The 26,436-nt window shown below is 41.8% G+C and overlaps 1 protein-coding gene across 2 annotated transcripts in view; it reads left to right on the top strand.

The window, feature by feature from the left end:
- The window catches only part of lsamp (limbic system associated membrane protein), a 423,678-nt gene that overhangs the window by 258,898 nt on the left and 138,344 nt on the right, over positions 1-26,436 (top strand). The window contains exon 2 of one of the 2 annotated variants that reach the window (XM_051065384.1): positions 787-865. In XM_051065384.1, the coding sequence (XP_050921341.1) occupies positions 787-865 (79 nt within the window). Of the gene's footprint in view, positions 1-284; positions 866-26,436 lie in introns of those variants that run through there. The other variant, XM_018682211.2, reaches the window with a different exon arrangement.

Here is a 26,436-nt window from a genome sequence, read left to right as displayed (position 1 = left end):
ATGTGATACTGTAGTGAATCCCACGGGGAAATATCTTCCTGTGTGGCTTCACCTCCAGGGAGATAAGAGAACATGGCTGTGTATAGATTATCACCAGTGGACCTGGTCAGGATCTGAGGATTCTCAGGGAATTCTCGGGGCCCCTTTGTCTTCTTTGGAGACTTGTGTCCAAATATACAAGAGACATCGTTACTTATTTACCCATTCTTTTTTTTTTTCTTCTAAATTTTTTTCTGTTTTCATTCTCACGTCCCTATTCCTCAGTCCTGGCTCAGTTGTGTCTCACCAAAAGGGACCTCAGGTGGTGCTGTTGTCCTGACAACCAATAAGGGGAGCATCACAGTCAGACGGCTGGATAATCTGAGAGAGAGAGAGAGAGAGAGAGAGAGAGAGAGAGAGAGAGGCAGTGGTGGTGGGGGGGTGATTTTCCCAGACTCTGAACAGAAGCCTGTTTCTCTCCATCGCCGCTGCTGGCTGTGCCGCCTCTTTACGCGTAGAGCATTACGCATCAGTGGACTATAGAGCGAGGACCCCGCACAACACCGCACGTTTCCGTCCCAACAGTCTTTTAGGAAACCCGTATCGCCCGTCCATTCCGGACTGCTTTGGACCTAAAGGCATCCCGCGTCTGGACAACTACTCCTCTTTCCCCCTCTCTTTTTTTACGCTTGGATCTATAGCTCCCGAAACGCGCGCTCCTGTGTCTTAAAATGCAAGTCGGACGCAAATCGTGTTGGAGGCAATTGCAGGCTTCTTTTTTCAGACTGCTATGTCTTATCCCCACAGGATTCCCTGTCCGGAGTGTGGATATGCAGCGGGCCACCGACAACATCACCATCCGCCAGGGCGACACGGCGATCATAAGGTAAGACTCATCTTCCAACTTTCCTCTCCTCCCGTTCTCCCTCCGGATGCGCAGCAGCATCCTCACTGCGTGGAGGAACATTATTTTGCCCTGATGACTTTGACTCGTTTTTCACTGCGGTAAACTTAGAGTTTCCACAGGACCACAGAGAGGGAAGCAGGGCTGAGAAATGTTTGGATGAGACTGGATTTGCGCAGATTTCCAACTTTTATCACATCAACCAAAACCCCTGTTCTGTTCCTGTTGAGTCTTTCGTCCTCTCGCAGTGTTTTTACAGTGCTAACCAGCGGTTACAATGTCAGCTCCTTTGCCCTATTCCAGTATGGACCTAAGCATAGTTTTGCAGTGATATGACTTCCCACTTCTGGGGGATTTAAATGAGCAGAGAGCTTAAATGTCTTCGCTCACTCGACGCACACAGCAACGAAGCAGTGATCGCCGAGGCTCCTTTTTAATCCATTCATGAAATCATTTTGTAAAATTCAATTCAGGAACCTCTTGATGAGGCGAAGTGCGTCACGGTGTCCAGAGATGCTGTTTGTGTGCAGGTTAATGGCACAGTCGGGGGTTCTAGACACAGATTAGAGGATGAGACGGGGAACTGTGCGCCGCATCTCAGTGGGATGTTTAGAGAAAGGAATCGCAGCCTTCAGGGGACAAGTAGGTGAAGTACCATCAGTGTCAAAAGGGACGTTAATTCAGGCTCACTTGTTTTACATCGTCGTTCACAGCCCCATGAATACACAGCTCCAGCCTCCACATCCAGTTTGGTCTGTTAATGTGGAGTCCGTTTTTGTGTCCGTGATAGCCTCGCATCGCACTTAATCACTTCCCAGACAATGTAAGCTGTCAACTCTGTGGTATTGTGATACTGCTCGGCAGATGTCAGTGACCACGTGATCCGAGCCATGTGTCTGTGGCAGGCTATAACAGCAAGGGGATTTAGATGTGGTTGGTTTTTGTAAACAAGCCGCTTTGCCTCCCCCCCCCTCCACCCCTCAAAAATGGGATGCAGTGTGGGGAAGTCCGCTGGTATAATAGGCTGCACACACACTCAATCACATTGATTTTTTCTCTCTCCCTCATTCATTCTCTGTCCTCTCCCGACTTTCATGCTTTATTTACAGTACACCCAGGCTCACCTAATGAGTGTGAGAATATAGAATGTGATTACTGGGTAGACCTTTAACACAGCCTGTCAAAAAGCCTGCACACACACAACACACACACACAACCACATCTCCTCACATGTGCTGTGAGCTTGCTTGTATAGGTGCACACACACACACAAAAGGAATAAATCCCTCTAATGGATTCCCTCTTGGAAACAGGTGCCATCTATTCAGGTACCTGCTGATCAAATTAGTCAATTGACTCAGTTACTGTTGAACTCACCAGGGGTCACAGCTATTTGTTTCACTTCCTAAATCCAATTGACTGCGTCTTTGCTATATCCAGCCGTTTAGTCGCCCAGTCAGACTGTTTCCTTCAAAGGTGATGGCAGGCTTCACACTCAGCGAGAGCCAAATTAGATTCTCCTTTCTAAGAAAATACTTGCATCCCAAGTCCACTATTTTAGCATTATCTCTGATGAATGATCTCCGAATATTCATCTGTGGTGATCGCTCAGTGAGTGTCATCATTAATTTGATGTTTATAATGTATCTTGTTGGCATTAGTGATCAGTCTTATTTATTGTCAGTCACACAACGATAAACTGCAATTCAGACCCCTGCGGCTCCATTAAAAAACTGCAGCCATTTTTCACACCCAGTTTCCACCTGACAAATTGGTTACTGGAGGAAGAGATGGGGAAAAAAAGAAAATACATGAAGGCTAAAACTTTGAGCAGGGGTGGGAGGCCGTCGGCTAGTAATTTGTCGAGCTACACAGTGTATCTGATTCCATAAGCTGGGTTTTGTGAAGGCTGAGGGGATATTGGTGACCTGGGGGCGTAATAAGGCCTGTGCTCCTTTTAGTGGAGCCTGTGGCTGCAGTCGTGACATTCATGGCACAAGAGGAGAGATGGTTGAGTAGAGAAACAGTATGTGGCCAAACAGCTGCTGTGACAGGACACACAGCAGCAGGCCCTGCTAATAAAAATGCGGAAGGAAATGTATTTTTTACTAAGGGCCCAGAACTGTGTCAGGCTGAATAAATACGCAAACTAAGTCTTTCTCTTTAAGATTAAATGTCCAGATTTGCAGCAGTGTTGTCTCTCACACTATAATGACTATGAATTAATTGATGCCATGAGATGATTTCATGCGTCACTTCAGGCTTGTGTGGTGCATTTTAAAACCACTTTAAGAAGAGCAAGATGCCCGAGAGACAAAGATATTCTAGATTTATATCAGCCTGAATTAATAATAAGACATCTGAATTCTTGTTGTGACAGGCACACGTACTATAGTATAGGTTTTTCACCATGTTGTAACATGATGCTTTGTTCAGAGAATACCATTCTCTCTCAGACTCCATCAAAAGTGAACATAAACCAAATATTGACGGATATCTCCAGCAGCTGTAGGTGCCCACAGGGAGCAACAGTGAATCTAAACTGATTTTCACAAGCTGCTCTTCTGTCTTACAAGACGGAAATTCAGTGGTAGCTTGCTCTGCTTTAAGTCAGTGTCAGATGTAAAGATTTAGCTACTCTTAACCTCTGAACTCTTTTGCCCAAGCAGGTCATGAAGGGGTTAATCTGAGAGAGATTACTCTTTTTGAACACAGCCAACGTGGGCTGAGTTATGTAAACATTTTCACACCATCATCTGTGGTGTGAAGTGAATTACAGCTCATTTGATGTGCAGTAGGCTCTAGGATTAAACCTTAGTGTCCATATAAGTGGTAATGTTTTGTAATGTAGTTTCTCTGGATCCTCAGCTGGTCTCATGTAACACGCTTTAATCAGACGGAACCATGTGAGCACACAGGATCCTAGGTTTTCTACTGTTTTAATGATCTGGTGGCTCTGTGTTGAGTTCAAAGATTACCAACTATCTGGGTCTTACATTTGTTCCCAAGCTGTCCTCTTGCTCTTGAACATTTGTATCTGCTTGAAGTGGCATTTGCCCCTGGAAAGCATGAACATAAGTCCCAGCATATTAAATCTAGGCCTGTATCCCAGCCGTCGTGTTTCAGACCTACAAGATTTAGGTCACTGAAAAACACCACATTTTTCAGAGCGCCTTTCCATGGTGACTTAGCCTGTTTTTTTTTACAAGGATGATGCCAACAAGTGAAATCAAACTCGTCTCAAGTCACAATATGAATCTGAGGAGAAGAGAAAGAAAAGTTTCTCCACATTTCTTTCTCCAAGCCTTTTCTGTGTCACAATAGTTTACTTTTTAATTGCTTTTTTTGAGTCCCACACTACGCAGCGCCCTTAAGGAAAAGGTCGCAATGTCAGGCGAAGGCCTGATAATTGACAATTGCTTATTAAAGCATTAATGACACAGTCTGTGTGATTGCTCTCCTCTGGGTGGGTCAATTATCTGCATTTTGACAATGCACTCTGCCTGGCTTGTTAGTTTCAGGGAAGATGATTCTACACTTGTGCTTTGCCCCAGAGGACCTTTGTAAAAACTTACCCCAGAACTCTGCCTTTAATTTGAGTCAGAGTCAGCCAGATATTATGTATGTGAAGTCTGCTAGAGGCTCAGACACAACATAAGACACCATGTCTAGTCTAATTCAAGTTCCAATACAATTCACAATGCTGGAGATTCATGAATACAGTTATTTTCATTTGCATTATTAAAGTCTCAACTATTGAACTCTGATGGCTGATGCGTCTGAGTGCTGTGGTGTGCATTAACCACACTCCAAAGAGCTGCACTTTTCCAACATGGAAACAAAAGCTTTCTGGATGCTGGAAATTAACTTCCATTCCCAGCATATCCCACTGTGAGGACGGGTGACCATTGTTTCCATAGTGCACTTAGAACCAATCTTACAACACCAGTAAACCAGTCTGTAGTGTTCATGTGAATAAAAATATTGTGTGAATAAAAAGTTTTTATAATGGTAGCATTCAATGTTCAACAAAACCAATTTGAGATCAAATAATTGGGAGGTTTGCGGTCACTGTCAGCGTGTTGACCAGCAACTGGTGTTAGTGCTTGTTAAAATCTGAGTGTCATTTTTTGCATACTTGGTAACAGTTCATTTAATAATATCAGGAAAAGAGAAAGTAAAAAGAGCAAAGGTTCTTAAAGGTGGCAGCCGGCGCTCAGTAACACACCTGCTGTGAGATTTAGTTTACCTGGGTTTGTGAAGCTCCACGAACGTTAACGCCATTAAACTCTAACGTTGCTACATACATGGATGGATGTGTTTATTCCCACTGAAATTCCTCAGAGCTGACCTGTAATCAACATTTCCTGCTGTCACATTGAATTGTGATGGGGACGCAGTGCAGATATTCATTTTCACAGACAGTACAAAGCAGAGGAAAGCTGATACTGTGGACGGGGCAGTATTCCAAGTGGAGGGAGCAAAACGGAGGAAAAACAGATCAATTTCTGGATTTCCGGGCAGAGGGCAACAGAGTAACATCATTTGGGATGTCCAGCCCCCAGGGGGGGCTCTATATTTCACTCTACAGCTCATCAGACTGGAGGAGTGTCACTTTTTTCTTTTCTTTTTTTTTTTTTTTTTTTTACAGTTTAGAGCCTCCCAAGGCAACTCTCAGTTGGTCCATCCATTCATCACCCCCCCTCCTTTTTTTTATCTCTGCTCTGCCAGCATTGAATTGTCCAGCTGTGCTGACATAACCTGATTCACAGAGTGAACATGAAGTCAGATGAGAGAGAGGGGAAGAAAAAGAGGGAGTTTCTTTATGAGGACCATAAAAGAAAAACTGTAAAAGCAAGGAACGATGGTCGAAGAGCACTCACCAAGAAGAGAGACACAAATGGAGGGAAGAGAGAAGAGTATGATGGGTAGAATTAGGGTGTGGGTGAGAGGGGGGAGGGCAGGGACACAGTATTAGTACAATCAGCACAATAATCCCCTCTGTTCCAGCCTGGGCCGACGTAGGATTTTCAAATCAATTTCATTTTCACTCATGATGCTACAGTGGGAGAGCTGAGTGGCTGCCAGTTGGGTCATTATCGTCTTGTCCCCGTTTTGGCTCGGGACAGAGCAGAGGTGAGGGGGGGAAGCTTTCCGGGCTCAGGGGCACGGGTTTTGGTTGATATTTTGCCAATTCTGCAAAGTTTTATGAAGTCCTTCAGAACGGCTCTGAGTCATCAGGAGCTCCAGAGGCTTTCAACTTGGGCAGTAGGATCTGAATAATGGCCTGCAGAGACAGTGTGAAGTCTTTTGACATGGCAAATGAACAGAGTTCTGACGCAGCTCATCTGAAGCTCACAGCCCAATACAGATCAGTGGGCTGTCTGGGCCTCCTTCAAAGTCTCCCAACCAGATATGCTTTCAGCCTGTGGTCTGATGTTTGCTGGTTCATCCTGAGAAAACACACCAGGACACTGTGAGCTCTTCATTATGTGCTCCCAGTGTGTTTTTGTGAATAACTCAACCAGGGAAGACCAGACCTGAAATGTTTTTTGATACTGAATATTAAAGCAGTGCTTCTCCCTAAAAGTAATTCCACTCCATTTCCCTCTTTACCTAGGCTTTTGTTGGGCTGGCCAGGCTGTCTCTAAGTGCATATTTAAACCACTCAGCAATTTCTCACAGCCTCTGGCTGCCTATAGGCGAGCGCGGTAGAAGTAGAGTGGAGGAGTGTTCTTATTGCTCTCAGAAAACCCTAAAATGTCAGAGTGGTATAGAGCTGCAGTAGATGTAGCATTAAAATGGCACAGACTCATAGGATGTGTTTCAAATAATTGTTCTATATGATCATATTTGCTTTTCACTCAGGCTTTGTCACTGTAATGGTAATTCAGGTTTATTATCACTACTTGTGTGCCACTATGATTAATTACAAAATCAGGATAGCTGCTGAATAAGCACCAGCTTTTCCATCTCGACTGCCATTAGCCAGCCAGTGTTCTGCAATTTAACAGTTCTGTAAAACTTGAGGGAACAAAGCAGCAATTTGAATTTAAAAATTCTAAAATTTCACAGGCGCCCCTGTGTCGCCCCTGACATGAAGTGGGACAAATGAGCAGAGTGAATGAGCCTGGGTTAAGCTCAGTGCAGCTCAAACTGTGGAAGCAGGTTAAACAAATTTAAATCTTACAGTCAGTCAGGATGAATTCAAATTGAAGCTGAAACATGTGGCTTTGAGCTGTGATGACTCGCATCCCTGCAGCCTTAAATCCACAGCCAAGCAGATTAGAGGCCTGCAGTAAATATAGTCCTGGACGAGCACAGTCATTGTTCGCCTCCAATCTCTTCCAAGATCAGCAAAAAATACAAGCTCACAACTTAATGACACATGCTGAACAAGATGGCGTCATGCTGTGAGGATAGATGTGGTTTCACAGATGTATAGACGTCATCTGTATAAAGTATAATGTCTATTTAAATTATGCATTCATTCATACTACATTACTGGGTGAAGGGGTTCAGTTTTGCAAGCCTGCAGTATTTAAATACAGGCCTCAGTAACTGTGCTTGAAGGAAATCAAACACTGTCAATCCTCTCATGACTAATAGTTTGAATTTAAAACAACATTTGTATTCTGAATTCTTTATCTATACTTTGCATCAAAAAGGACATGACAGAGTCCTAGTGTTTACCATTAGTTGAAAATGTACTCATCACTTATGAATATCATATAGTTTTATTCCATGAGGTGTCAACATTTTATTTTAATTTTGATATGTATTCATTTTACAGTGAATTTAAATCTGCGCATGTATTTAACAGCACAAATTAAATGTGTATTGAATACTGAAAGTACCAGAGCCTGTCTTGTTAAAGCCTGCAGGCATGGTGTCTGCTGCCTGTTGCATTAGCAGTGATTATGTACCTTCATATATTAATTACTCTGCATGGTCAGCTCTGCTCTTACATACAGACGCTGCTCTTCTGTGTTTGTTTGACTCAAGCTGTCAATTTCCACAGCACTGTCATGAGACAAACATTACATGTATGATGTCCTGTCACAACATTGTTTGCTTTGCCCTAAACGACACTTAATCACTGTCACATCATTTTTCTAAATGCCAAATGTAGGTCGTGTTATTGATGATAAAAGCCATTTGACTGATTTAAGTTGATGACTCAACAGTGAAAGTTCTCGTTGCTACTCGTTACCAGGGTTTGTCCAGTATGATACTGAGGTTTATTATCCCCAGGAAGATATATTGGAATGGTTCCTTCCTGTCATTATAATACAGCATGTGAGGATTACTATTAAAGTTAAGCAAGTAGCTGAGGTTGGTCTTTGAATAATGTGATTCTGTCCATTCCATGGTGACGGCTGACAACGTATGTATGTTATAGATGTATGCTAAGTGTATGCAGCAAACAGCACATGATGGATGATGATATTTACAATGAATTTGGTTCAGGTTTTAAAAGGAAAGATGAAATGTGATGACATTAGAGGATAAAAAGTTGTGTTTTTTAAGATTAATTCCATCAGTGCAAATTACTTTGGAAGCAATTAGCGAGCCAGCCAGGTTCTGGTGATGGCAGCAACTTCACAAGGAAAAAAAACAAGTCCCTGTGCTTGTGAAAAACAGCTTATTTATGTGCAGTGTGCCACATCAGTTCACGCCAGCAGATTCAGATACAGTTTAACATCTGACTCGAATGTGCATCCGATGCATTCTGCATCTCCTCCCACTGCTTGGGTCGACAGACTGCTCTCTGAAGTTAGGTGTGTTTAATAATCCCCAGATTCATTTGAATCAGTAAAGTGAAAATAACTTTTATAGTTTTGTATCAGCTGCATGCGCATATTCTGCACAGGCACTAATACCAGTGCAGTGTTGTGTGCAGGGAAACTGGCTATAACTTCAACATGTTTTGGTCTGCATTATTCTACTGAGTTTGACTCTATTTCAAAAGAAAAGTATATGAAAAAGCCACAGTGCTAAAGGTGTAGGAGATTAATTAGAGTTTCTCTCATGAGCATTTGGCATTTCAGGAAATGGGGATGACTCCATGGCCTACTTGCTCTGTAATCCCCTCTGATTTGTACAGCATATAGTAAATGTGCCAGTTGTTAAAAAGAATTTAACTGATATGCTTTTCAGTTTATACAGTATGGTGCCATTAGATTTAACTTTTCAGCATTTGCATCAACAAGCAGAAAATCAGGGAAAGAATTCAGCATTGCTAGTCTCACTTGCCATTAATTATTCCATTCAGTTCAATTTAATCCTCTACCCAATGGAACCACATTGTTTTAAATTACTGGAATGTCACTGTTATGTCTGCATGGTATACAATTACCTCCAATTAAAGCAGGTCCCCCAGTGAGCAGTTCAGATATTGATTACTGTTCACTCCCCATTCATAAACCTGCCTCTACCTTTATTTAAAATGTACCATTGACCCTCGACAAAGCCTTTTTGTCAGCCACCACCAGTGGGCTTATAGAGCGCTGGGTCTGACCCAGGAGTACATCACAGGCTTGACTAATTCATTATTACCTGATGTTCAGCACTTAAACTACATTAGCTAAAGTACTGCGGTGCACTCACATTTAAAAGGCTGTTTACGTACAAAGGGTCTCTCATCACCTGAGGACAAGGGGTGGCATTTGGCAGCACATCAGGGAAAGAGGAGGAAGTAAATAGACCTCAAGAATAAAACAGAGGCTGTTACTAATATCATGGTGTGTGTTTTTATACCATATAGTTAGAGGGTCTGCAGAGTGCAATAGAGGAAATTATGGTTTTTGCTAAATTGAGATGAAATGGGATCTTATATAAGGGCACTGCTCTGCTGTATCCGTACAAAAAAGCAGTTTTCATTTAGTCAGTGCAGATGTGAAAAGGCTCTAATGAGGCCATTTAACACCATATTAGGATGCTCTGACACTCAGGAGGGAGAATCTGCAGCTTGGTGTGGACCAGAGGTTTTCAGAGTCTCCCTCTGTGACAGAACCTGTACTAACAATGGATTTTTGTAACTCCTGTTATTGTGTTTTGTTTACATTATAAGGGGGATAATCATGATGCTAGTTTTTGAAGGCACAAAGTATAATGTTGCCATGAAATTGTTTATATCTTGGCAAATTGGCAGTGTTAAAAGTATGTCAAACTAGCCAATAACAGGTCCTGTTTGCAGTGTACCCATGGATATATGGACATCAATCACAGGATTACTTTGATACTGAAGGAAGCTCGAGGATGAATGATTCTCTGGCAAGTTCTGAAGTTATAGTTAAATCTTTTGAACATTTGTTCATGATTGAAATCAGATATAATCATGTCGCCTGGAAGTATTAGTCACACTGAGGTGAAAAATATTATTTGACTGTGAGAGGGAGTTTGATGTGATGTTTGACACAAATTGCACTTTAAACTAACCACTGCTGCAGCTTCAAATCAGAAATCCAGATTGGCAAAGCTGTTTTTGTTGTTTTTAGAACATTAGCTTGCACCTGTCCCTTTCACCTCATGCAGTATATTTACCTCACAGTTTGAAAACCTCTGGTCTGGATGAGTTGGGCTACTCAGACTAACCAGGTTGCTTTTTCCAGTTTCCATCCTTCATATTTTTGAACTGCTACATTACGCATCAATAGCGTTTGTGTTTATGAACATCAGTGAGTCAGTATTCCTTTGCCTGATGAACATTTTTAGCTTTCAAACTCCTATTTTGACCTGTGCCTTCTGTTTTATGTGCAAATGAAGCATTCATATGCCTGAAAAATTCATTAAAGTTGTGTTAACTTTTCAATTTGCTTAACTGCTACAGCCTCTAAAATGCAGGAGTTTGCAGACATTTGATTCTTATTGCTTTGTCTCACGATGCTGGGGGACGTAACACAATGTGGTATGCCTGAAGTAAACATTGTACCCAAAAACTAGGAACAGGTGGCCAAGTACAAATACGAAGTCCCTTGGAGAGATGGCAGTAACAGCCTTCCTTTGTGTCTTCAAACACAGAGGAAACAAAAGAAGGAAACCGCTCAGCCTATTTAACCACGGCTCAATTCAGTCTTATAAGCCATCGCTCAGAAATATTGTCTGTTTTATTTCTTGAGGGCATTTTCATTCAATTTTTATACCCCTGCAACAGAGAGTGTTAAAAATAAATCATGTACAGGAGAGCATGGTGTTGTGAGTTGAGTGATATGTTTAGCATGTTTGGAGGGAAGTGAGGAGAGAAGTGTAGAGCTTCTGTGTTGAGCATTGTATTTACAGTTTTCTATACACACATACAGTATGTCTGGGTGTGTGTCCATTTTCCCGTGTTTGTGTGTGTGTTTGCCGCTAACAGTTATGTGAGAAGACAACTGTACCAGGGTTAAAAGGATTAGAAACCTCTATGGTTATCCAATCAGCCATGGCAGAATACACCAAAAAGGGTTGGCGGACACACTCCATTGACTGCACCATGGTCCACAATCATCTTTTCTACCATGTTGTATTATTGGAAAGGATGCATAATGTGACCACACCACTCCAGTCAGATTTTTTATTATTATTATTTTTTGGGCTTACCTTAATCAATATTGACATAACGCAATGAATATATAGTATATTTTTTAAAAACCACTAGACCTGAAGAGCTGGCTTTCTCTGCTGTGTGTGTGTGTGTGTGTGTGTGTGTGTGTGAGGCATGAGATACATCTACCATGCCTCAGTGAACTCTGACTGACTCACTTTTAGGGTATTGATTTTCTTTTTAATCCTGCAGCTTCACATTACATTTTGAATTAGTTTTTTTTCTCTTCCTTTTTTCAGTGCAGGGCTGATTTTGCAACTCTCACCTAAATTAGCACACTAACACCATGATATGCTTTAAGAAACACCCTTACATACACTGTTTGAAGATTTCCTTGATCCTTAAAATTTCATTTTACATCTCTTTGAAGAACTACCAGAGGCTACAAAACAACACCTGATGGTTTTACATGATACAACTTTAAAACTTTGAGTTACTTTATCCAAAAACCAAACCATCTCTCATGTTTAGTGGTGAGGTGATAGAATAAGAATAATTTCTTTTCTATTGAGTTTTAAAGGGGCTATATGTAAGTTTTCTCTGTCACCAAACGTGGTTTCCAGCCAGGAGTGGGTGGTGGAGATGGTTGCCTGCTAAGAGCTTCATCCATCATTGTGTTTACAATACAAGAGTTTATACACCCTCTGAGCAGCAGTACTTCTTAAGGGAAGTCTGGAGGCTACAGTGAGTCGATATCAGAAAGTGCCAAGACGGGCCTGCTGGACCCAAGCTAGCTAATTAGCACGCTACCTTTAGTAGAACAAAAGAAGTGCTAGAACTAGAAGCAAAACATTTGCTTTTGCTTTCCCCCACTGGAGACAGCTCTTGGCAAGTAAGGGAATGACGTTTGATGCTTAACTAGCAACAATTCTTCTAGACTGGTAAATAAACAGCTGTTAATGCTAACATTGGCTATGTAGTACAAGCAGTGCTCACAATTTATGAGAAATTTGGGAAACTTTCTGCATAACTAATTTGTTAGTGGAGAAAGAAAAGTATTGGAGGGTGTTTCCCACATCTGTTCTACTCTGCAATCAACCTAGGGGAGCTAAGCCCCCTGGCTCCTCCATAATTTGAACATTGTTGTCAACTCTTTAGCAATATATTTCTTGTATGGCCAAAGCTTTTTATAGCACAATGATCCTTTCTTTCACTCTATAATACCTTTTCTTTTTTGGAAAGACTGGCTACATACCGAGGACTGTTCAAATCTCAGACACAAATGCCCTCTATTTTTATTCAGATTCAGACTGAGGCCCACAGTCACTAAAGACTTCTGCCGAAGTGACAACACAGAAAAGGTATGCTATTCACCGACTGTACACAGTGGAAAGTGTTCTGAACAGTGCCTGTCATAGAATTGCAAAGTAAAACAGGACTGCATGCAAATCTCATTATTTTGTCCACACTCATGTATTTGAAAGTGAAGCCTTTAGGAACACCGACTTCCCCTGAATTATTTGGAGGCATGAAGACATTGTACAAAGAGTTCAGCAATACAGGATGGCTGCTGACAGCAAAGTGAGGAAAGCTTTTGTTTTTTTTAATCCTGGATCACCCCCAGTGCAAATGGTGCCATAGGGCACAAGGGTGCAAGCTTTTGTGGATTAGCCTTAAACTTAAATTTAACATTTTGTGCTCACCATGGATGATAAATGGGACTATTTTTTGGCCAATAAGACAAAAACTCTGAAATCCTAGCTCAAGCAGCCGAGTCATAGAATATATGGAAATATGCAGAATATATGCAGATCCCCCTTGGAGAGATGTCTTGGTGAATTTGCTTCTGTGGTTCCATTGTGTTGCCATAAATCGTCCAGCAACTGTGTGTGTCATGTTTGTACAACATTCGTACCTTTTGCTGTCTGAGAGGAGAGTCAGCATTTTCAAACTGGCCCTACTATACCCCACTGTGCTCTCTGCTTGATGCACATCCCACTTCTTCTCTCACCCTGTTCATAATTCGTCTCATCTCTGCTGCTCTCCTCCTCTCTCTATTTATTTTTGATGTCTCAGTTGTCCTGAACTAAGCTGCCTTAAAAACCTTAAATCTCTCATTGACTTGTGAAAGGCCGTCACAAAACTTAGGGCTTCTCAGAGAATGGCTTTTGCATAATGATAAGACACTTTTACTTATTTTTGTTTCCGATGTTTGCTCAATACCTTCAGTAATTCTGCTTCTTTTTATGGTCTCAAATTGCTTTTCATCATTGAGCTTTACTTTTCTACCACCATTCAAGCGTCTCTCAGTGAAGTGTTTGTTTTTGGCAACATACTGCCTCTCTCTAGGAGTGTTTCACAGGGCCAAGCTAAGGACACATTTACACCAACTGTGTGTTTTATTCTCTTTCTTTCTGACTGAGCAGAGTGCCTTCCCCTGGGTAGTTTCTCTTTGCGCTTTGTCCTAGGCTTACTGCAGCAGTTATGGCCCATTGCACCATATCTGTGTAATTTCTTAGACATATTCTGGAGAGATTCGATATGAAACCGTTAGCAGAGTGGGGCTTTCCAAAATTATGTCACAAAGCCATATTACAAAGACAAACTCTGACTGATGAAAAGTTGAAGATGCAACCCACAAGGTCCTGGAGTTCTTACAGCTTTCTCCCCAGATACACTGCGCTACATCTGATGGAAAGTTTAGAGATTTTATGCTGAGACATTGAAGGAAGCATAAAAAAGGTCTTGAGAATACATGAGCCATCATCCTGAGGACATTATGGTAGACCTACCCACAGCCCCCTCTGTTCTCTGCTGCCTCTCTAGCAGGTCAAAACTGGACTTAAACATCATGGCAAAGCAAAGGACACAGGAAGACGCTGGCGATGTGATGCTAATGATAACAGCAGTGGGGCCGACAGTAATGAAAATAATGATTGTATGCATGAGGGACTTTTGTCATTCAAGAGAATATTCACTTTAATTATGGTAATGAGCTTTTCCTGTTATCATCAGCAGTGGGATGCTGCCATTAATGTCATTTTTGATTGACTCTGCTGTATTTACATCATTTCTTTGTGCTCACCTAGACTCGCTCAAGATCTATATCAGCAGCTGGGTAGACACAAAGGCAGCGACAAATACCAGTTCAGGTGTGTTGTCCAAAATGATAACAATGGGTTTATTAATTGCAATGATGCATTTACCAACAATTAATTCTGCCACTAACTGTTTTTGGAGCATGTCAGAACCTGAGAACCCAGCAGACCACACACAGTAGATGGCATTCACTACCTCAGACTGGTAGATGTCCAACATCTTGCTGTATACATTGATGAAGAGTCCCCTTCCTGTATACAGCGTCAGTGTTGGTCCCTTAGTCCAGTCTGCTATTTAAGTGGACACCCAAGTACATGTAGTGCTCCATAACCCCTACCTCCTCACCCAACATGATAATGGATAGTTCTCATCCTCCTATATTCGACCACCATCTCCCTGGTCTTGACCATGTTTATTGATTGATGATTCCTGCAGCACAACTCTAGTTCACCCCACCACCACCAGATATACTGGAAACCTGAGATGTGCAGAATGAACGGAAACAGAGGGAGCTCCCCAACTGGACAAACTGACTATCCGACAGATAGTCAGAGATCAAGAGACAGTAGACCTGCTGACACCCATCCTGAGCTTCTCACGCAACACAAGTGGTTGGATAGTATTGAAATCACAGGGAAAAGTCCTCAATGCATTTAGATTAACATTAATGCAGTTGCCCTCTGTCTGCTCTACCTCTATCCTGAGGTCAATGTCTATTGGAGGAGTAACACAGAGTGTAATTACCTTGGCTGTAAGCTCTAAAGTTTCACATCCAGAGCTGCTGAAGAGCTACAAGTCAGCACTATTTTGCGAAGTAGTATACAAATCAAAAAGGAGGAATACTTTGGGACCAGAAAAACATGTAGCCTCGTCCTCAGCTTCTGGTGTGTGGGAACAATGCAGTCAGTCAGAAGTGTCTCAGCTGCAGACACTAAATTAAGTGATTTGTTCCCGTTAGGTAGGATTGTGTCAGTTTTGCAAGGAAACTAAATGAAGGGCTGAGTGATGTCAAGTTTAATGGAAATCATTTGATTATAAAACAAAGGGTCTGTGAACCCCCTCACAATGTCACAACTCTCTCTTGTTTTGATTATGTAAGAGCTGTACCATAGAAGGATTCGAATGCTTCACACTGTGCCTCCACAATACTTTATTGACAGTGAGACTAAAATATAACTGCAGAGAGTTTTATCATTTAGTGTGATAGCGTGCCACAACCCAGGAACTTGAATTTTCTCATCCATGCTGGTGGAAAGAAAAAAAACCTTTTGAGCAAACTCCTCTATCTTAGGGAAGTCTATTGATTCCATGAGTCTAAAAGCAGTTTGACATGGTGCGAGATCTACAGCTCCATCCCAGCTGACTTATCTCTGATTCAGAGCTGGTTAATCCAGCATATGGAGCACAGTCAGGGAGTGATAAATGTTGTGTTTGTATGCTGTGAGGAGAAACAGAGGGAGAGATCACAGGATACAAGAAACAAGACACACTATCACAGTCAAGACAAAAGAGGCAGAACCTGAGGGACATGTTTCCAAGTGCACGCCTGCTGCTTCTGATGGTACCATTGACTAAGAGGTGCAACTGGCCGTACTGTATTTTCCAAGCTAGTGTTTGTATGAGTTAGTTTGTCTCCCTACATGTCAGTTTTTAACAGCTTTTCTGTGCCATGAAGTGTGTTCTGTGTGTGAGTGTGCATCAGGGTTTAACATTATAGTGATAGAACATTCTGGGCTTAAGCATGTGTGTCAACTGTAAAACATAATGGAAAATCCCATTAGCCACATGGAAGGCTAACAAGTGAGGAGAAGCTCATTTAATGCAGCAGGTCCCCATAGTCAGACCCCTTGTTGCCAAAATCTGCCAGGTGTCTTGGTTTAGTTGCTGCTGGAGAAACTGAGACACCTCTCCCTCACCCCCCCACCCCCCAGTGGAAGGCCCGATAAAGAACAGAATGTATACACTTAACCTTTGTTCCACCTCATTATGGAAAACAAAGAGACACGATGCCAGTTTTGTCTATGACACACAAGCTGGCACTTGAAAGGAAATCAGCCTCATATGATTTGGCAAAGAGAGAGTGATGAGAGGCAGAGTGAGGAGAGACGCAGGGAGGGAGGGCGCTTGAGAGAAGAAAGAGATTGATCACTGAGTGGGTGGAAATGTCAGTGTGCTCCAGGCTATGCATTTTCCACATGTGGAAGCTGCCATTTGTGCTCTTTTTCACACTTGTGTCTAATGCTCTCTCAGACCTCCTCTCTCTCTCCGTCTCTCTCTCTCTCTGGCTTTATGTTTGTGTCTCTCCCTCTCTTGTAGATCCAGTGTAAGCACACTGTGCTGTTTCTCTCCTGCTCCTTTATATCTCTCACAGATATATAGTGGGCTATATTCACATGCAAACTTATATTACCTGTCCTTTTGCACATTTGTTAGCTAACCCAAATCTCTATGATGCAGCTAAGAAGATGACACATTCAAAAATGTACATTTTTCCTGCTATATGTGGTATCTCACTAATGCTTCTGCTCAGCTTTTTACAAGTGCAGTACTGGTCTCTTTCTTTCATCTCCACCATCATCCTCCCTGCATTACATTTTGTTACCTCTCCTCCTCTTGTCTCTCTGCTCCTCTCCAATTTTCTCCTCTCTGCTTCCTCCAGAGGAAGCCGGTGCTTCTCCTTAATTGACTGGTTTTGTCAAACTCCCATATCCACTGTTCAAGGACAGGGCTGGGAGAAGAAATATGTGTGAGCATGTGTGCAAATGACTCAGTATGCTCGCTGTTGTTTCTCCATGTGTGCGTGCACACGCGTGACTGTGTTTGTGTGCACTCACAGCATATTACTGTGCTTTACCCCCTCATCTAAGCCTCTGCCAGCCACGTTAGCTCGGCCACCCAGAAAAGCCAGGATTTGCAGAGAAGGCCATAATTATAATCAATCATAAGGCAAAGCCACTTCTGAGACATGCAGGAGTTTCAGCCTCCAACACCCCACTGCTGAGCAGCGTGGAAGCTCGCCAATTAAGACTCCTCAGCTCAGCACTGCATACACTCAGCTCAGTCACATTGTTTAGGGGGGGATCCTCTGGGCATCAGCCAACAGTCACCCAACATGTACACACATACAGCATGCCGTAAACACAGCTGGAGGCATGATGTTTGTTCTCTGCCTGGCTTGTTTGTTGACAGGATATTCATGGTGTGTACACTGAGTGGACAGCAGGTAGGCCCTGAATTGTTCATGGCATAGATACACATAGGAAAGGTTTGATTATATCACTGAAACCGAATGTACATATCATCTATCATTTCATATATACCTGATGCAGAATAGTATTTGCAGTTTTGTTTTATTTTCTTGCCACAGTATTCTGTTCTTTGTCATATTTTCAGCAGAGCTTATTATTCCTGAGCTCTAGTTTCTCCACAGTTAATAGTTAAATAATAAAATCATACAGCCCTATTTCCTGATTAGTTCCTTGCCAGCAAGAAGCTTGAATCCATCTTACATAAAACAAAGCTATTATGCAAGCATTTCTTGCATCATCTCATATTTTGGTCCTTTAAAAAGAACTCAATAAGAGGGCACACTCATGCGGAAGATTTCTCTTCTTCACTGTGATTACAGAGCTGGCAGGTTGCAGACAAAACCTACTTATGCATTTTCTACTGCGGGATCAGTGCGTGCCTGCAGGCCAAGCTTAGTGCCAGATGCACTGGCCCCTCTGACAGTCTCCCTAATCTGATTAATCTCTATCCACATAACACATCATATGTACTGTGTTTATGTGGTGACATGGTCCACTATTATGTGTGGGTTTCAGCTGTGACTGTCATTGATTGGATGGAGAGATTTGTTAAACGTTGATGATTTCAAGTTATTTCATTGTGGATGTGATGTGATGCATGTGTATATTAGTGGATGTTGCCCACATGCCTGCATGCTGCAGTGTGTGTGTCTGCAGGTCTTTTAAGAATGCGTGGGTGCACATGTATTTGTACTGTACACCAGTGGATGCATGTATAGATGTGTGTATTGAAAAGTGGAAATCCCTCTGAATTACAACATTAAGGCTGTGTGGCCTGTGATTTGTTTCAGTAAAATAGTGATTGAGGCAAAAGGTCTTTGATCAGACAGGAAACAGTGTCAGACAATGAGAAGGTGCCATCAACAACCGTTGTCTCACCTGCAAACACATGCAGGTGTTTATCATTAGACTCCCAGTCGATGAGCTAAATTCAGGTTGGTAGAAGTATTATCACCAGATGAGAAACCCAGGCTGAGGTGTCCAGAACACGCAGCTTTTCTGGCACATTCACAGTGAAAATAAGATGTCATTGTGTTTGCCGATTCATGCGTGTTTGTCTCACTGATTTTGTCATCATTATTTTTCTGAAAACAGAATGCAGAAAGGTTGGCTATTTCTGTGCTGCAAGCTGTGAGTGTTTGTGAGTGGTGCTGTGCGTGTATTTGTGTTCTTCTGTGTCCCCTGTGGTGTGCATTGGAGAGTGGAGAAGAAGGGCAAGGCAGCGGCTAAGACATAATCACAGCAACAAGTTCTTGTCCTTAATTCCCAGCAGTGGCCTTTCACTGCAGTTTGCATGCTGTCTTGGTGTTTGAATGATTTACCTCTAGTTTCCCCTCCAGACAGGCATCCTTTGATGGCTGCAGCTCTTGTCACTGACAACAGAAATACACAGTGTTTGAATTAATTGACCATTATTGTATCATGCAGTGATACAGGGTTTATGTGAGGTTATCATTCAGCTGCCTCTGACTCTATGGATCTGATAAACTATTGAGATCACACTGTGTGTGAGTGTGTGAGTGCATGTTGGGATTATTTTTGTAAGTGTATGCATCACCATGCACGGCTTTATTTCCATATAAAACAAAAGAGAATGCACCGACCACGGGTGTAACCTTTGGCTCGTACATTGTTTTAACTCTCCTTTTGATTACATTTGTATTTTATTAAAATAAGGATCTGCACATCGCAATAAAAAGCTGTTTTGGGGCAGAAATCCTCTTTGGTCTAATTGATTCCAATAGGAGAGCAGTTCTTCATCTTTATCCTGCCCTGGGAGATAATTTTTAGACAATCTCATTATGCTAGCTCATATTTCCAAGCACGCCTAGGTTTGGGTACAAATTGTCCTTTCATCTTTTCCTGTGTTGCCCAACTAGGTCTTGTGTCTGTGAGGGAAGTGGGAAGTTCACCAATTCATCAAAGTTTTTTCATCATTTCCCTTGATATCACTTCTTAATTGAGTTCTGCTGCCTCAGTGAACTGAGGCCAGCTCAGGATTCAGCAGAAACAAACTGAGTGGACAATCTACCCTGCAACCAGAGAGACATGGAAAAAAAAAACCTTAGCTGAACTTTGTGAAACTGTCATGCAGTGAGTGCCACATGCTGTAGTAGCTCATGTTTTAACTACAGGGCCAACCAAGGCCTGCCAGGACTTATTCATTATTTAACCACAACTTAAACCCAGTTCCCCTGTCCCCAACATCAAGTTTCTCTCATTCTTTTAATATCTTGTTGCCAACAGAAATCAACATCCAGCTGGAGCGCGACTTCAAATAAACTAATGGTGTTTTTTGATCCGTAAACATCGTGTACTGGCCATCTGGCAAAACCCCACTTGGCCATGCTGAAGTTTACTCAGTGAGAATTGTAAGTGTCTGTGGCATGAGATGTTGTCAAATCAGGATTCTGCATCTTGTTTTGCTTCCAGGACACCTGTTCTGAAGAGCAGGTTCATTCTTATCAAAGAACTGAATATAAAATTGACAGCAGGTATCAGAGTCCTGTGGGCTGCTGCTGTTTAGTTAAGGCAGCAATGGAGCCTTTGACTTCAATTTCCAGAACCAACAGTATATGTGCATTTATATAACATGGAGTCCTGCATGTAATTTAATATTGCATGTAACATTTATGGACCTGAGTGTAAATATACCTGTAAAGGTTTCCTCTGTATCAGTACAGATGACGTTTGACCTCTACAGGCTGAGCTCCAGCTTGTGGCCTCACAAACCTGCTGCTGTTTGCCATCCAGCAGTTTTACTGCAGCCCTATTATACTCATCACACACACACACACATACACACACACTCACGGGTCCTAGATTATAGTGACCTACATGTGGTGGATATTATTGAACTAGGTTACTGCTAATCAACTGCATGCCCATAAGCATTCTAAGTGTGTCTATGTGTGTGTGTGTGTGTGTGTGTGTGTGTGTGTGCACACGTGTGCCGAACAGATAAGATTGATTGGGTGCATATTGGCTGGTTAGCTTGTGGGTGTGTTGTATTTGTGATTATATGTGTTCAGCACAGTGTCATTGTAAAGCACTATAAAACTAGCCGTGGTTAACAAGCATGACTGTAAAAAATATACGACTGACACAAGCTTTCTGGAAGATTAAAATATTTAACTTCCTTACTGTCTCCTTTAATCTGGGTCCCAGCCATGTAGTCAGCACTTCCACATTCAGCACTGACTTGAACACACACACATATTCACATGCATATGTGCAGTATATTGTGTGGTATGAGCCAGACAAGCTCCAGTGGCAACATAGAAATAGATCACAGTATGGCTGGTGTTGCAGCGACTGAAAACTCATTACTGCTGGCCTAGATATTCACATTTACACCCTTTTCCTCTGGTGTCATGCACACACTTACACTCAGCATGCATCTGCATGTACAGTACATGTGCAAATCTATATATAAGTTTGCATGCAGATTTCAGTCAGAGCCTTCTCTGCCACTGCACAAACACTACATCCCATGTTTACCACATTTCTTCATCTATCACAGTGTAATACAATTAAACATTGTATTATATTTCCTCCAACTCGCTGCTATTTTGCACTAATGAAAGGCTAATGGTCTGCGGCTGCTTGAGTGGATTGCAGAGCCTCCTGAATCTTGTTTTCCATGAGCTGTAATTGTTTTGACAGTGTGGTTGTGTGACAGAGTGGTTGTCAGCAGGCCTGCATGATAAATTGAATTGCATAGGAATATACTGCGCTTTGGAGGCATGGAACGTGCTGCATGCAGATGTAGTAATAAAGAGAGGATGTATAATAGAGGTAGTGTGCTGTCAAACTTGCCACAGTGGTTATTATCAGGGTTAGTGGGCTTTTGACTGTGGAAAGCTTCATTCCTCAACCAATCAAACTTTGTCAGATTCCTCCTCTGTTGCTTTTTATTCATCATTGATTCAGCCTACACCTTTCTTTATATCCCTGTGCTTATGGTTTCCTCTTCTCTTTCACTCTGATTTTTTAGTGACTTGGTTACTGAAGTTAGGAGCTAACTTCATTTGAAACTCAAATTACTGAGAAATCACGGTTGACTGAAGAGGGTGTTCATACTGACTGTGTCTCGTGGGGGTGGTGGGATGAGGCTGGTGTCTAGTTCTGTTGCCAACACACTGAATATTGCTCTCAGTAAACACAGCCTCTGAAAAATTGAAAGGGTTTATCACCAAGAGGTAGCAGCTGCTGCTGCACTGCTCAGGGGTTCAAATGTTAGAGCGTGTTACTCTGTGGGCCACACCCACTCACTGATGTCACAGCAGGTGTTTTCTATTAAGGTAAAAGATGTAACAGCAAACAGAAATCTGACCAGCTGCTTTGTCGGGAATATGACAGAAGAGAAACTGGAATATCTGTTTACAGTGCAGCCAAACAAACTCATGTTGTTTTCATAGAGAAGTCAGTCAGTTATTTTGATTACAAACTGATTTCATGCTGAGTAGTATGAGCAGTTTTCCAGACAGCAAGGTGTACAGTAAGGTCGGTTACCTTGATACCATGTTTTGACAAGAAAGAAGAATGTGTGGAATAAAAACATGATATCTGTGCTTCTGCTGCATCGATTGAGATTCAGTTTTTTTCTTTTTCTTTTTTAACTGTCCTTCATGAGCCTCCACTGCTCTGTGGAGCGCTCTTTACAAGTACCCTCTCTGACATTGCTGTTTGGGTTGAAAAGTGAAACATGCTTGAACGCTATTGATTCACTCTTTAACCTTCTACAGTAATGTGGATCTTTGACAGGCAACAAACATGAGAATTTGAGGCGGCTATAGTTAATTACCTGAGGTCAAATCCATATTACAAACCAATGAGCAGCTTCATATGCAAGACAGCTCGTCAAAAAGAACAAAATTCTGTTTTAACACACTTGTTGAGTGCTTCCTTTTTTTCCACAATCACCGGAGGACCCTTGTGTATTCAAGAGCATATTACCCCACAATCTTTCACATTAGAGGCTTAGAAGGACTCCAGCCAATTATCTGTTTTGCATTTTCATTTCTCTAAATTGTAAAGCTTTATGGAGGCGCAAATCAGTGCTGATTATTTCTTCCTTTTCTGTTAAGTGTTAGCTGTTTTCTGTCTGTGCGGCTTAAATCTCTTTGGATGTGCTGTGCCTCGAAAAGAACAAAATGTTCAGGCCTATTGTGATATCTCCCCTAGCAACTGATAGTTTCAGACATGACTCTAATCTCATGTTAAAGGTTGACTTAATAAGAGGATTAGTGACCTAGGAGGCATGCACATAAGGGAATACACACACATTAAAGAAAGGATCACACCCACATGAACACACACATCCACTGGATTTAGACAGCATATGAATCTGCTTTGGAAGATTCTTTTCCTTGTGATAGATATTGTCCTTTATTTTTAAATCATTTCATCTTATATAACATTAAATATTATTCTACACATACACACTGTTTCACCCACGAAGAGGAACTTCAGACATTCAGGTGCTGAAAGATTTGCTAATGAGCTCATTAGTCAGATGATACTGACTTTTCCTGAGTGTGGGACACACACCAGCAAATGAGAACAGAGCACCTACTGATATTTATTTTACTTGCAGAGTGTGCTTCTCCTTTTTTCAGATTGTGCAGGGAGCTTTCAAGTTTTTTTTTCTTTTAAGGTGTGGTGTAACCTGATCCAGTATCTGTGGGCAAATAGGGTTTTAATAATTCAAGTTTAAAAATAAACAATAATTAGGGGAAACTTTCAAGGCACCAGGGAATGTATCACTGTAGATTCAACTTCACAGGTACCTATTTAATATGCACCCACATATGTACACACATGCATGCTTAGCCTAGGGTACCATAAAACCCCTCAAACTCAGATATGCACACACATACACACATAAGGTTTGCATACTGAAATTTTAACACCCACACCTAGTAATTACTGCATGAACTTCTGTTCTAGAGCATCAGCAGGCAGAGTGGAGGGGCCTCAAAGATACATCTCTCCAAGCTGATTTTCATCCTAACCAGCCAAGTGGAGGGGAGGTAGTTTGAGGAGGAGATTAATCTCCTCATTATAGTAAAGTAACTTATACAAGTAGATGACATGATGTTAATGAAAAATGCATCGTATAGTGAACTTTGACATATTAGAGCCAGTTAAGAGACACATAGCTCTTGATGGTCTTCTTTTACTGCAGCCCTCTGCACACTGGAGTCTCACACTGGGTGGCAATGTGCGACATGCCTTCCAAGAGGAATCCTAATTAGCCGCTGTTGTAAATGTGCACCGTTGCCTTTCATTCCAGCCGTGTCTTACATAGCTCTTCTTTGAGTGTGGCACCGTGTGATGTGGCTCACGTTGATCTCGGGGAAAAACAATATGGAACATCTTGCAGAGGCAGAGTTCACTGCTTCAAACATTCCCTGGAAAAGAAAAAACCTGGAGATTTGCAAAAAATAGCTGCATTATAAAGCACCCACCCCCCTTCCTCTAAGCATATGCGCAGGTGTTTAAGCACTTGCTAAGTTTTCCTGCCTTACCTGATGTGTGCTGCTCCACTGAACTGCTGCAAGTCCTGTCTCTGGTGGATTAAGCTCAACAGAAAAATGAAAAAAAGGAAAGAAAAACTGAGCAAGGCGAAGACTAAAAAATCACAACAGTAAAGCCGCAGGAGCTTGTGGTGATTTTATATCATATATATGCATGTTTTTCTTGAGCTCACTCCGTTCAATACTAAACATAATTGTCAGTAATAGCTAAGGCATGGTTGACAGTTCCAGAATTACTTAGAAGAAATTATGTACGCAAGATTAGAAGAGACAACAGTCAAGATGAATTCATAAGGTTAATGCCTAATTGAACTGAGCTAAGCTTAGAGATGGATGCATCACATTGACCTTCTATTTGTAGTACAAACACTCAAGCACCTACTTCAATTAGCTGTCTCTCTACATGAAAAAACTGTCATCTATATGATCACTGATAAATAATAGGTATTCCTCAATGTTTCACTGTTACGTTCTCTGTATTACATAAACTACAGGTCAGAAGCTTCGGAACACACTGTCTTCACAAAAGGTTTCTGCAGTTTGGCTATAGCTACTGAGCGTTTCATATATTTATTGTCCTCAGCAGTGTAGACAGAATGATTCACTGCTCAAGATGCAACAGATCTAATCAATGCAGACGCGAGTGATTGTGAAGGGTGTGCAAGCTCTGAGGGTGACAGTGGTAATGAAACGAGTTTCAGGAGATGGCAGATGAATTGGTTTGTGACACGTCTAATGGTGTCATTGAAGAATTTGACTTCATCTCACTGATTGGCTGTATGCACACACACACACACACACACACACACATTCACTCAGTATCCTTCTCACACACACACTCAGCAGATTAAGGTTAAACTTGTTAATTCATGGCTGCTCTGCATTGAAAACACCTCTCACAGCGATTACATGCAGTGAGTTGTTCATTGCATGAATGTTGTGTTTAATTTTTTCTCAGACTGGAGAGCCAGTGTCTATCATGCTTAATATCTGGGACACCATTTTTCAGATTTTTGAAGAACTGTGTGGTCTTTAACAATAACTGGCTGCTGGTTGGACTGATTGGAATCCATTATCAAGTAATTTCCATCATAGACTTTCAAGTATAATTCTGTCTGTCAGTCTTGCTTAACATTGCAGATCATAGCTACATAGCTGCAGTTAGCATTTAATGTTTACTTTTCTATGCAGGGAATTAGCTGATTGGATAGTAGATGGAGAGCATTACAGAGCCACTGGACTTAACAAGTATACTGAATCCAACTAACAGGATCAACTTGAGATGAAGTATTAGGCAGCTCTGACATCAGCTGATGCTGCTTTAGTTATTTATCACAGAGGCTGGAAGCATCACAGTGTCTGACTGCAGGGAGGAGGATACAGGGAGTTTTTGCTTTTCTTATCATTCCTGTCACACTGTTTGATTTGAAATCCATTGTTTTGCCCTTTGCATCAAGAAGTTCTGCTAAACCTGTCACAATATGTAGGAGGTGAGGAAGTGTATTTTGCTGTGTTGTCGGTACTTGCGATGTAAGAATCAGTTATGAAACAATTTTCTACATTAAATTGGCATTATGTAACTATTTTACCTTAAAATAACAGCTTTAGAATCAGGTTGATGGTTCACTGACTTGTAATAAGAGGAGAATGGAGCCTCTGTCATTCCCACTCTGTGCACTGAGCACCTGTTCTTGCTCTTTGTTCGATCTCCCTCTAACTGATTGATAGTCAGCAGCTTAAACTGCTGGAGTCAGGCCCAGCAAGTTCAAGAGTGATGCTGAACTGTAGATCACTTAAAAAGACTTAGAAGTCATTAAAAAGCAGCATTCATCTCTGAGATCCAGCCAGGAAACTCTGAAAACATCAAGAATTATGAGCAGAGTTTGGTGTGTTTGTTATAGTGACAGCACTTCCTGCTCCAGAAGCCGGGGATGATGGGTAACATACTGCATAGCATTCAGCCATGTTTCAGTTCAGTGAGTGGGGCTACACAGAGCTCCAGTTAAGAGATTGCTGCCCAGCAACTGCCCAACAACATTACTTACCACTCGCGGCTGCAGAGGGCGCTGTTGCTCAGCA

The sequence above is a fragment of the Lates calcarifer genome, linkage group LG21 (assembly GCF_001640805.2).
Source record: "Lates calcarifer isolate ASB-BC8 linkage group LG21, TLL_Latcal_v3, whole genome shotgun sequence".
In the NCBI taxonomy this organism is placed as follows: domain Eukaryota; kingdom Metazoa; phylum Chordata; class Actinopteri; family Centropomidae; genus Lates; species Lates calcarifer.
This window is presented reverse-complemented; position numbering and strand designations above follow the sequence as displayed.